The 12,812-nt window shown below is 43.0% G+C and overlaps 1 protein-coding gene across 1 annotated transcript in view; it reads left to right on the top strand.

Annotated features, from left to right (window-relative positions):
- Positions 1-12,812, top strand: part of E2F3 (E2F transcription factor 3) — a 53,921-nt gene that overhangs the window by 31,220 nt on the left and 9,889 nt on the right. Inside the window, exon 2 of the mRNA XM_077809100.1 lies at positions 9,301-9,412. Within this exon, the coding sequence (XP_077665226.1) occupies positions 9,301-9,412 (112 nt within the window). The remainder of the gene's footprint in view (positions 1-9,300; positions 9,413-12,812) is intronic.

Here is a 12,812-nt window from a genome sequence, read left to right as displayed (position 1 = left end):
CTATCTCGGTGTTCCAGAGCAAGAGGAGGCTATGGAAACAAACTACGTTTCCCAATAGCAGCCCCAGCAGTGCTGGAACATGCCCAGTGGCTATGACCCCTGCAGGATGGGGTAGGAAACTTCCATAGCTACCAGACACTGGGCTCAAATGCTGTGCAATTTTGCAAAGGCACTGCAGGACAGGTGGGTGTGGGTCCCCTGAAACTCCTACAGAAATGGGGGCTGTTGGCCAGGGGTGGTGTTAGACACATGCAGCCTATGCAATTGTATCAACCCTGAGGCAGCGAGGGGACCCCTTGCCATGGTGACTGACTCAGTTACTGGCTTTCAAGGAGGCTGGGAGCGGAGAGGGGTAAGCTGGGAATAGGACTTGGTAAGGGAAATGGGGAATGGAATAGAAACCAGTTGTTTGGGGGTAACAGATGACAGGGATTCAGTGAGGTGGGGCCCTAGAATCAAGTGGGGGAGGAGATGGCAGTAGCAGGGGAATAGCTGGAGCTGCAGTTGAGGGGCCCATGAACTTTGGAGGGCCCCTGCAGGCTCGGAGCTGCTCAGACACACAATGGCTGCTGCCACCATTGTTTGCAGCCTGCTGCAGTGCACTGGTCCCCCCGTTCACATTTGAATTTTCCCGGAAGTGGGGGTCTCCAAAACAGTGGTTCTGCCATGAATTCTGATGAGTGAGACAGCCATTGGCAGAGCTTCCATTTAGGTCAGAGGCCACTTCTCCCCTCCCACTGCCCAGGTATATTCCAATGCGGGCAGCAGGAATATGCCTGGGCAGTGGGAGGGGAGAAGGGGGACGTATAGCTCAGTGGTTTGAGCATTGGCATGCTAAACCCAGGGTTGTGAGTTCAATCCTTGAGGGGGCCATTTGAGATCTGGGGCAAAAATTGGGGATTGCCCCTGCTTTGAGCAGGGGGTTGGACTAGATGACCTTCTGAGGTCCCTTCCAACCCTGATATTCTATGATCTATTCTATGAGTCGGTGCCCTACTCTTCCTGACAACTCTGACTCTAGCTTCGGTGGCAGCAGCAGAGATGGTTCGCTGCTCTGCCTCCCGCAACAGCAGTTCTGACTTCGGCGGGAACAGTGGTGATGGCTCTAGTGACAGCAGCAATCGTGCGGGGCCTGGGCCAAAGAGAGCAAAAGCCACGGCCTGGAGCTTGGCTGGGAGGAGTGAGTTTATTTGAATGTGGGGCGCTCAGGGGAGCCCATAAATAAAACCTACCCAAGGGCCCATCTTTTTGTTCTTCAGCCACTGGGAGAAGATGGCAGGGCTGTGCGTGGAAACCAGAAGGAACCCAAGTCAGCATTTGCTGACCCTGGTGACTGTTAAATCTGCCACTGCCCGATAGCTCTTGTTGAATCACTGTCTTCTATTTCTCTTCCCATCAACCAACTAGCTTCTGTTCCACTCCCCATTTCCCTTGCCAAGTCCTATTCCCAGCCTACACTCCCAGCTCCCAGCCTTCTTGCCCAGCAAGTTCCAGTATCTCTCCCTGCATCTGTCTCACCACACTCCTAGTCTACTCCTTTCCCTCTCCTTAATCTGGCTTTTGTCCCTTTTCCGATCGCATTAGACTACTAATTTGCTGTCAAACTCGTGGGATGTATCTAGTGGGGTTTTGCAGGAGTCTGTCCTGAGTTCACTACTATTCAATATTTTCATTAAGGACTTGGGTAATGGAAGGGACAGTATGCTTATAAAATTTGCACATGACACCAAACTGGGAGGGGTTGCTCCACTTTGGAGGACAGGATTAGATTTAAAAATGACCTTGGCAAATTGGAGAATTGGACTGAAATCAACAAGATGAAATTCAGTAAAGACAAGTCTAAAGTGTTACATGTAGGAAGTGCACAACTACAAAATGGGGAATAACTGGCTAGACAGTTCTACTACTGAAAAGGATGTGGGGGTTATAATGGTTCACAAAATGAGTCAGTAATGTGATGCAGTTGCTAAAAAGGCGAATAACATTCTGGGTTGAATTAACAAGACTGTCATATGTAAGACACAGGAAGTAATTGCCCCACTCTACTCAGCACTGGCAAGGCCTCTGCTGGAATATGGTTCCAGTTCTGACCACCACACTTGGAAGACAGATTTGGACAAATTGGAGAGAATCCAGAGGAGAGCAACAAAAGTGAAAAAAGGTTCAGAAAACCTGGTCTATGAGGAAAGGTCAAAACACTTGTCATATGTAGTCTTGAGAAAAGATGCAGGGGGTAGGGCCCTGATAAAGAGGATGGTGATCAGTTGTTCTCCATGTCCACTGGAGGTTGAACAAGAAATAATTTGCAGCAAGAGGGATTAAGGTTAGCCATTTGGAAAATGTTCTAAGTATAAGGATAGTTAAGCACTGGAACAGGCTTTCAGGGGAAGTTGTGGAATCCCCATCTTTGGAGGTGTTTAAGAACAGGTTGGACAAACACCTGTCACGGATGGTCTGGATATACTTGGTTCTGCCTCAGTGCAAGGGGCTGTTGTAGATGACCTCTCAAGGTCCCTTCCAGCCCTATGTCTCCATGATTCTATATTTTCTTGTCCATGCTGCCTGAGTGCCAGTAGTCACTGAAAGCAAAGGAAAGACAAGCTCCCTGCTTTCTGTTCTGATGTCCAGCCTGGAGCAGCAGTTACAGGGAAAATACTTCTGAGCCCTTGTAGCCCTAGGCTGGAGTGTGCTCAGTTGCTCTGTGGGGATGGTATGTGTGCAATACAGGTATATGCAGGAGCTGTGAGGGGATGGAGCATGCTCAGTGAGGGAATGTAGCTGCTAAAATCTGAAGTCTGTACTTAACGTATGTGAACTGCAGTTTTTCAGAGGTTTATAATTTGGCCAAATTTGGGTGGATTTTCAGAGGGATGGCAATAGGCACATCCCTGACAGAAAGGCCGCGCCCCTGCCAAATTTCATGTCCCTGCTTGAAAGCATGGGGGTATTAGAGCGTCTCTCTCTCTCTCTCTCTTTTTTTTTTAATTTTTTTATTTAACATGGGCAAAACATATTTTCCCTTAGCCTAATTCTTGGTAAAGGCTAAATTGTTTTGGCTGAAATTTTCCAAAACAATCCAGCCTTAGGCAGAAATCCCATATGTAAAATTTCAGAGCAAATGGCTAAAATTTGGCAAAGTTATAAATAACTGAAAAGGGGGGCTAATAATGGAAGTGTAAGGCAATTTTAATAATAGATGGTATTTGTGGGCCTGGCTATAATCTGCAGCATGGCACTAGAAATGTATCTTTCAGCTCAGAGTGCTCCTTGTTTTTTACTTTAGATGTATTACTGTACTTGATTTCTGTCCCCAGTGGATGCTGCTACTTTGTTTGCTTTGTTTTTAAAAAAAAAAGGGGGGGGTAATTCCCCTTGCTCTGCCAGAGGCAGCACAGGCCCTTTCACGTATATTAATGCAGTAATATAACTATAACTAAATCCCTGTAATTCATTCTGGTGGATCTTTTTATGATAGAACTCCATGTAATCTCAGCTCCTAATGTCCTATTTCTTTCTGATCGGATCTGATGATGTTTTGGAAGGGCTCCACTGATCATTCAGGAACCCCACAGTGTGATAAATCTCAGTACTACCATGAGCCATGGCGGGGCAGGGGGCGGGAGGGATCATTTTACTTGTTTTTGGAAAAAAAAGGATACAACCTTAGTCTAGCAGCTCTTCGTGTCTGTTCCCAACCTTAAAAGACCACTATGATGATAGTAACATCTGGAGTTTCTTTACCTAGCATCTTTCATCAGTTCTTTAACATTTCTTCATGTATTTTAATAATAAAATAAAGTATTTTAAGAATATCTAATATAGCAGTACCTCTTGGTGCTTTCCATTTGACTGTCTCAAAGTACCTGCAAAGCAAGCATGAATGATTTAGGGATGTCCGCATGCCTGTGTTATCTTCATTTTACAGATTGGGGAACAAGCATAAATATTAAGTAACTTGTGCAGTGTCACAAATGGAAATCTGTGGTAGAGCTGGGAATAGACCCCAGTGTAGAGATGCAAGTACTGTAGAATGAATATCTGTTGAATTTCTCTCCTGTGTGTTTGAACCATGCCTTAACAAGGACATCAGGGATCCAAATGTCTGTCTTTAACTCTATTCTCCACCACTTCAATTAATTTCCCTTGATTTAATATATGCAGTTACATCAAGTCTTCCTTGCTTTCACTAGGATTCCTAGGGTGTTTCTTTGGGCTCCTGTACAACTTAAGTAGCACTCTATATACCTTATGTAAGCATCTATCAAAGCTGAAGACTTACTGACCAACTTTCAGAGGCTGATTCCTTTTTCCAAACAAGCAGTCTTTAGTTTATTTGCAGATCGATTAATAAGGTAATTAGAATCTACCTGGCTCTAACTGTGGCTGTAAACTGCTGCTTCAAAAAGAGAGGCCTGACTTAAAAAATAAAAATCTGTTCCCTCCGTGTTTTTAGCAGGTCTATCCTATACTGGTTTCTCTGCATGCATGTCTCTTGGGAGAGTTCTCTTCAATAATACTGCTCAAAGAAGCTGACCAGGGTAGACATTTTATTGTTATCTGTGGGTGTGTTGACTGAGACCTGATAAAATTGTGGCTGCTTTTTTACACTCTGTCAATAGGAAAACTTCCGAGTTAAAAATTGGCCTACACTGAATTAGTAAGAAAGAAATGGGAAAAGCTATATGAAAAACAGTGCAAGAGTATGTGCTTAGTATGATCTTGAAGGAAAACTGCCTTTTTCTAATTAGTCAAATATTATCTCCTTCACTTCTAAAACAAAGGACACAATTCTCGTCCCTTGCACAAAACCCAAGTATACAAGTTTTGTATGGAGGACGGCGGAAACAGTGTGTCCTCTGCCCCACTAAAGCTGAAGTGAAGGGTAGCTCTGGCGAGCTATGTATTGCTGGTCTTTGTAGTTTGTGAAGTAATGTAACTTCTTTACCAGAACTCCCTTCAATACAGCTTGAGGGAGCACTGCCCCACAGCATGTCCAATAGTGTACAGTGGGGCCAGTGTTTTGTACACATTCTCTTCTTGGCCTGTCCCTTCTTGTAGTGGAACCATAGAGGTTCCAGTGCTCTGTGGACCTTGAATGCCCATGAAAGGATGGCAGGATTTGCCTGTTAACCAGATGAGACACACAAACAGTTAAGTTTATTTAATTACAAAAAGGAGGTTTTAAGTGAGTACAAGTATAAGGTATGAAAGTCAGAAATGGTTACAAGAAAAATAGGGATAAAACACTTTGTAGCTAAAACTTAACAAACTAGACTTGGTTCAAAGTCCGATCCTTACCAAAGGTTCCCAGCAACATGGACGACCAAATTCTCAGGTCAGGATCTCCACCCAAAGTCAAAGGGCTGGTTTCTTTGTTGTCTTAGGTGAAACAGAGAGAGACTGCGGTGTTTTTGGCCCTCACTTTTGTAGTCCAGTCACCCTTTTAAATGCATTTTCTGGTGGGTTACTCCTTGATAAAGTTAATTCCAGCTGTGAAGAAGGAGGCATGGAGTCTCTCGGTGAAAGAGGTTCCATGTTGTTGTTTGCTAAAATGCAGATCTATCTGTTTCTGCCCCTCTTTTTTGCCAAAGATTGGCCACTTGACTAGTGATTGCCAATTAACTTTAACACCTGACTAGAGGCACCAGCTTGTCCTTTGTTGTTGAGAAATCAGTTTAACTGCTCCCCAGACTTGTCTGGTAAACACATTGTAGTCATAATTTCAGCTCATGTTCATAACTTAATACGCATTTTGTACACACACAACACAAGAATATTGATGATCCGTGTGTTAGCTTTTTCATACTTTACAAACCGTATTTTGCACAAAGATTATTATAATAATGCATAGGGTGTGAATATAATGGTGCTTTTGGTCACAATAGGTTTAAATTTTTTTTAGAAAAATAAACAGAAGGGAGTCCCTAAATGCTTAAGAAAAATGATTTCTTTTTATATGGAGCAGCTGAGAGGAGTGTCAGACTAATTATTAAAATTGTCTCAAGGTTTCTGATCTGGAAAAATATATGAAGAATCTGATTTTCAAAAGCAACTTCTGAATTAATCTGCCTCAATTGTTGAATGTCAATCTTGAGATTCGTCCAAAGGGCGCTTGATTTCAGAAAATCCTGAATACCTATCCTCTGAAAATTAGACTCCTTTAGGGTGTCTCAAGTTGGGGACACAAAATTGAAGGCATCCAAAATCAGTAGTCAAATGAAATGAGCAATGAAACCCTTGGCCTACAGACTTACTACAATAGAGGGAACTGAGAGAACACACTATTTCTACCACTTTTGGATCTTTATCAAATATGGGATATGCAAAAATAACTTCCCATCTGAAGTGTAATATGTCTGGCTCCCAATTAAAACAGTCTAAAGAGGATTTGCTGAAACGGCTTCTTAAGATACCTATTTACCAAGCTGTTTTACTCTTCTGAATATCCAGAAAATGTTCTTAAATGTCTTATTCCATATCCTATACAAATCTTTTGTGTTCTCCAAAATAACTCTCTGAAGTCGTATCTGTGCTAATTGCTAGAGATCCATAGTTCTGCTCTGCCTTTGTATACATACAGTCCTATACAGTCAGTCTTAATGAAACTGACAAGACCATTCTGCTGTTTCAAACACCTCCTGAAAAACACAAACATGCAGTACTACCGGAAGCAGCTAAAAGATGCTGTTTGAATAATCATGGTTGGTACTTAGTCATATAAAGTTCATAGGAGAAGGTTGTAGGGTGTTAACAGGCAAGTCCTTAAAGAAAGCTCCTATTTGCTATATCTTCTTAGATATGCTTATGTAACCCTCCCGTTGGCTATGACCACTACAAATCTCTCAATTGTTTTTCCAAAAATATTTGCGAAATCTGTGGGGATGGGGAAGGAGAGAGAGGAGGATTAGTTAGCAAATTCATTCCACATAAAACATGTGTTGATGTTTAAAACTATTCAATAATATAATTACGTTATTTCATAAAGTGTTGTCTTTTAAAAAAAAAAAAAAAATTCTCCCCACCACATATTCCTGAGATCTTTCATTCTTCTCTTAACACAATCCCTGTGGCCTGGTTTTCCTGTATCCTGAAGTGTCTCCCTTTCTCTCCCTGCCTGCTTCCCTCCATCCCAGAGTCCTTGGATGAAGAAACAAAAATTTTAAAAAACAAGTGAGTTTTATCTCATTTCTGTGTAATATCTTTGTCAAATCAATCCAGTCACACAGGCTAAAGTCTATTAGCGAGATGTTTCTGTTAACAACGACACTTTAAATGGCCAGGCTTGCATTGCAGAGTTAATGCCCTATTGAGATGAAGAGAGGTAACTAAGGGTATGTCTTCACTACCTGCTGGAACGGTGGGCAGCGATCGATCCAGCGGGGATCGATTTATCATGTCTAGTTTAGACGTGATAAATCGACCCCCGAGCGCTCTTCCTTCGCATCCTGTACTCCAGCACCGCGAAAGGCGCAGGCAGAGTTTTTGGGGCAGCGGCAGCAGTCAACTCACCATGGTGGAGACACCATGGTAAGTCGATCTAAGTACGTCAACTTCAGCTATGTTATTCACGTAGCTGAAGTTGCGTAACTTAGATCGACACTCTCCCCCGCCAGTGTAGACCGGGCTAAGACTTTTTAGAGAGCTGTTGTTTCAGGATGTCTGGCTGCAGCAGCATAATTTTGTCTGTGCTTGTGAGGAAATGCAGGATAGCTCACTTGCAGTTATGTGATCTGTGAATTAGTCCCCTACCCTCTTAACTCAAAGATAAATATAACTCAGAGCAGCTTGTGAATTGTGGATCTGTGTTGTGGGGTAAGATGAACCTCTGTGCCTTGACTCTAATGTTAATGAGCCTTAGGTTCACAAAGGGAGTCCAACGCAAAGATGTCAGTTATCAAAAAGTAAATACAAATTGAATATATTTAGAGCTCTCTGAGACAAACCAGTACAGTAATAAAATGTACACATTAAAAAAAACAGAAGAAATATTTCACTGTTTACAGCTCCATACCGGACCGATGTGTTGTCCTGCTTTGGCCCAGAGCAGATCTGACTAGTTCTTTGGTGTTAGATTATTTGTCTGTCTGTTTTAAATAAATAAAATAAAGTTCTCTGAATCATAAAATCTAGTTGCATTAGCCCCACTTTTTGGAAACAGATATGCAGGCAAATTTTGTTAGAAACGGGTTTTACCTTCCCATTTGTGTGTATTCAAGTTAATGCTCCTTTTATTGTTAGGATAATGAATCAACTATCCCCAGGTCCAATTTCAGTGGCTAATGGCATGACATGGAATTGCTTCCAAAATTAATAGTTCAGGTACCTAGGAACAGGATTCACACTGATGATGATGTTTTATGTTGTTTGTCTATCTCTATATTGCTATCTAATTCAGCAGATGAGTCTTGTAAGAGTTTCCGCCATCTCTCATTTCTTGCAAGGCTGTACACAGCTTTACTTCTTCATAAGTGAACACATTGGGTAGACAGTCTTCAAACAGCCTTTTTCTGATGCTGTCGCTGGTCCATTTTCTCCAGCCTGGGTTTCAGAATAAATTTTTATATATTCTAGTTCATTTGGTAGGCTAAACTGAATGGTTCTCTTCTTGATTAAGCCAAAAATAATCCAAGATGATGGCCAGACGCTTCCAAGATGGCCAGATTTCCTTCTTTCTCCCATGCTTGGACATTTTACTTCTTGGTGCCGTGTTCATTGTAGCATTGCTGGAAGTTTATAATTGTTATTTATGAACTTCTCACAGCTACCAAGTCAGATGGTGCACATAAAATCTAATTTACACAAATATAACTTGGCGCTGTCTTCTGAAGATACACAGAATCCTAAAAAAATGTTTCACTAAAAATGTAGCTGTACAAGTAAGTCATTGTGTGTATTCGAGAGCTCACCCTTAATGTTACACTGTGTGCTATAACTAGAACTCTTAATACAATGGTAGGTAGAAATGTTTTTAGATCTTTGACATATAGTACAAGAAAGTCAAATTTCGCTCGATACTGTCCTAGAAATATGTCCCTAACTCAGTTTTCTTTTAAAATTAAAAGATCTACTTGATTATTCAAATGTAGCCATCATTGTGACCTTTAAGTAAAATATTAAAATAATTTTAAGGTGCCAGTAGACATTCATACCACAGTGATGAGTGTGGAATAAGAACCGAGATAGATAGGTTGCTGTGTAAAGTTCTCTTCTGTCTGTCCGTCCCCCACACTTCCCCAATATTCTGTAAAGTGCAATGTATTTTTATGACACTTCATCAATACAAAATTTGCTTTTTAACAGGCAAAGCGAAGGCTGGAGCTAGGAGAAAGTGGTCACCAGTATCTTGCTGAAGGATTAAAAACCCCAAAAGGAAAAGGAAGAGCTGCAACAAGAAGTCCAGATAGTCCAAAAAGTAAGGAAACTTTTGTTATGCTCTGTGGTGTGGGGCTTAAAGCTATTTTGGACTTTCTTTATGATGTCTTTTCCTAAAAACCCAACAGTCAAAGGCCTTGACTGTAGAGGAACATTCAGGAAAATTAATCAAATTAACTAAAGGTGTGCCTTTAAATCAGATTTAGTTAAACCAGTGGCTCTCAACCTTTCCAGACTATTGTACCCCTTTCAGGAGTCTGATTTGTCTTGTATACCCCTAAGTTTCACCTCACTTAAAAACTACTGGGTTACAAAATCAAGACATAAAAATACAAAAATGTCATAGCACACTGTTACTGAAGAATTGCTGACTTTCTCATTTTTACCGTATCATTATAAAATAAATCAATTGGAATATAAATATTGTACAGTACTTATTTCAATGTATAGAATATAGAGCAGTATAAACAAGTAATTGCCTATATGAAATTTTAGTTTGTACTGCCTTCACTAGTGTTTTTTATATAGCCTGTTGTAAAACTTGGCAAATATCTAGAGAGTTGATGTACTTCCTGGAAGACCTCTGCATACCCCCAGTGGTATGCCTAACCCTGGTTGAGAACCACTGAGTTAAACCACATGAAACCTGTTTAGCTTCATTTAAACCAAATGAAGGCCTCTTTAATTCTGAATGAGACTGTCCACAAAGGGGTTTAATGTGGCTTATCTAATTTGCTTTAAATCCACATCTTTAGTTAATTTGGATTAGCTCTCCTTACTGTCCCTGTGTAGACCCTGAATCTGCCAAGGGATTAGATACAAATTGCCTCCTTTTGTGAGTGGGTGGATGAATATATCTCCATAGGAAAGACACAATATTCTTCAAATTATTTCCGGATACTTCTAGTGCCCACTTCTAGGTTAGATTTCAGATTGACTAAGGGTTTGTCTACACTACCACTTTTGTTGGTAAAACTTCTGTTGGTCAGGGGTGTGAGAAAACACACTCCTGACCGATGTAAGTTTCACCGGAAAAAGTGCCGGTGTGGACAGTGCTATGTTGGCAGGAGAGAGTCTCCTGCAGACATAGATAATGCCGGTCATTGGGGTTTATTTGATTGTGCCGTCAGGAGAGCTCTCTCCTGCCGGCGAAGAGCGGCTACAGGAGAGACCTTACAGCAGCAGAGCTGTAGCAGTACAGCTGTTCTGCCATAAGGTCCGTAGTGTAGACACAGCCTGACTTTTACAATTAGATGTGGGAATACAGACGCTGCCATACTGAATCAGGCCAGTGATCCTTCTAGTGCAGAGCCTTCTCAGAGAGTAGCTGGTACTAGAAGCTTTGAAAGAACGTGCAAAAAACCCTATAATGGACAAATGTGGTATAATCTGCCCAGAGGGGAATCTTCTTCTTCTTAACCGTTTTTGGTTACTGGCTGGCTTATTGCCCCGATGCAAGAGTTTGAAACGTTTTGTATTCTCTGTATCTTCAAAGATTACAAGACCAAAAAAATTAGGGTGTGCAGCACCAAATATTAGAAATAGTTTGGAATACTACTTAGTAGTTCTTCAAGTCCTTGGTCACGTCAATTCCAAAGTAGGTGTGTGCTTGTCCTGAGCATGGCTGCTGGAAAGTTTTTCTCTCAGTGGTGTCTGTCAGCTCGAGCTCTGGTGCCCCCTGGGTTAGCACGCTCATAGTGCCAGTATAAAGGGGCCCGCCAAGCTGCATCCCCCTCAGTTCCTTCTTACCACCTGCGGCAGTTGCTGAAACTACCTCGTCCTTTGTATTTGCAAATATTCCTCCAGTGGACTTTATTTCTACTTGGTGTATATAGTTACCGTTATTGTAGTTGTTAAGTTTTGTTTGTTAGAACAGTTAGTTAATTAGTTAGGTTAACAAACCACACTTTGTGGCACTGAGTACTTCAGCCTCTGTTCGGAGTGCCCTGGTGATTTTTAGAGAGTCTCAGCACCTGTCTTCGCCCCCAGCACCGAGAACGGATGCCGCTTCTGCTTCTCAGGAACCTCAGCACCCTACGTCATCTCCGGCACCAAAGAAAACCATTCCAGCCAGGGAGGTTCAGGTCTCCCCTTACCTCGACTGGCTGATCGGAGGTTGGACCAAGACCCAGATGGAGACAAATGTAAAATTAATGCAGACAATTTTCCAGGACTTAGACCTGTTGATAAATATCCAGAAGTCTACTCTCTCCCCCGTTCAAAGGACAGAATTCTTCCTGGCAATCCTCAACTTGGGTCCAAGCCAGAGCCTTCCTCCTGGAAGCCCAGTTCTGAGCAATAGGGGTGCTCATAAAAGCCTCAGAAACCACCCCATCACCATGACAAAAAACTGTCTAAAGCTCCTAGCTCATATGGCTTCATGCATCTATGTGGTGCAACCTGTGAGGCCGCAGCTCAGACTTCTTCAGGCTTGGTTGGCCTATGCACTGGGCCGACCTCACATAGACATGGTCATCACACTTCCTCCACTAGTGATTGCTTCCCTTCTTTAGTGGTTGGTTCCATGGGCAGTGTGTGCAGGGGTCCCATTCTCGAGACCCCCAACTGTGAATGTCTCTCATCACAGACATTTCAGCGATGGGCTGGGGAGTTCATGGGGGGTCCTTTAGAATTCAGGGCCTCTCACTACACATCAACATCAGGGAGCTCAGGGAGCCTCGCCTTCCAGGCGTTCCAACCCCTCCCGAAGGGCAAGTGTGTTTTGGTTCTTACAGACAACACGGTAGTGATGTTTTATGTAAACAAGCAGGGTAGAGCACATTCCTCTCACCTGTGCCAGGAAGCTCTTTGCTTGTGGGAATTTTCAGTAGCCCACTTGATCCATCTCGAAGCTTCCTATCTCCTGGGGTTGCAGAACTAGCTAGTGGATCACCTCAGCAGATCCTTCTCCAATAGTCATCCATCCAGATGTCGGGAAAGGCATCTTCCAGAAGTTGGGGACTTTACAGATAGATCTGTTCATGACGAGGCACAACAGGGCTTAGAGAGATTATACCCCCAGGTACAACCGCCACTCCCTCCCCGGACCTCAACTTGGTGTTGGCCAGGCTAATGGAACCTCTGTTTGTACCGCTGACAACATGGGTGGCGGGTATAATAGGCCAGGGGAGGTTGCAGGATTTGGCGGGTGGAGTCCAGAGAGATTACTGATGAACCCAGGAAGCTGAGTACCAGATACCGCCTCTTCAGCCACTCTGAAACCTGTATGGGGCATAATAAAAGCACAGGTTCTTCTTTGGGAAGAGACCCTGCGGCTTTTCCCAGGCGGCTTAGGGTCTGGGGAGAAGAGAGGAGGGGAGGCGTGGCTGTGGCTGGCTCAGGGCTCCTCCAGGAAAGTGGAGGAGGCACGCTTGGGGTTTCTCCAGGCGGGAAAGAGGCTCTTTGCTCCGGCTGCAGGGCCTTGGGGCTCCTGATGCAGG

This window comes from Eretmochelys imbricata, chromosome 2 (genome assembly GCF_965152235.1).
Source record: "Eretmochelys imbricata isolate rEreImb1 chromosome 2, rEreImb1.hap1, whole genome shotgun sequence".
Lineage (NCBI taxonomy): Eukaryota > Metazoa > Chordata > Testudines > Cheloniidae > Eretmochelys > Eretmochelys imbricata.
This window is presented reverse-complemented; position numbering and strand designations above follow the sequence as displayed.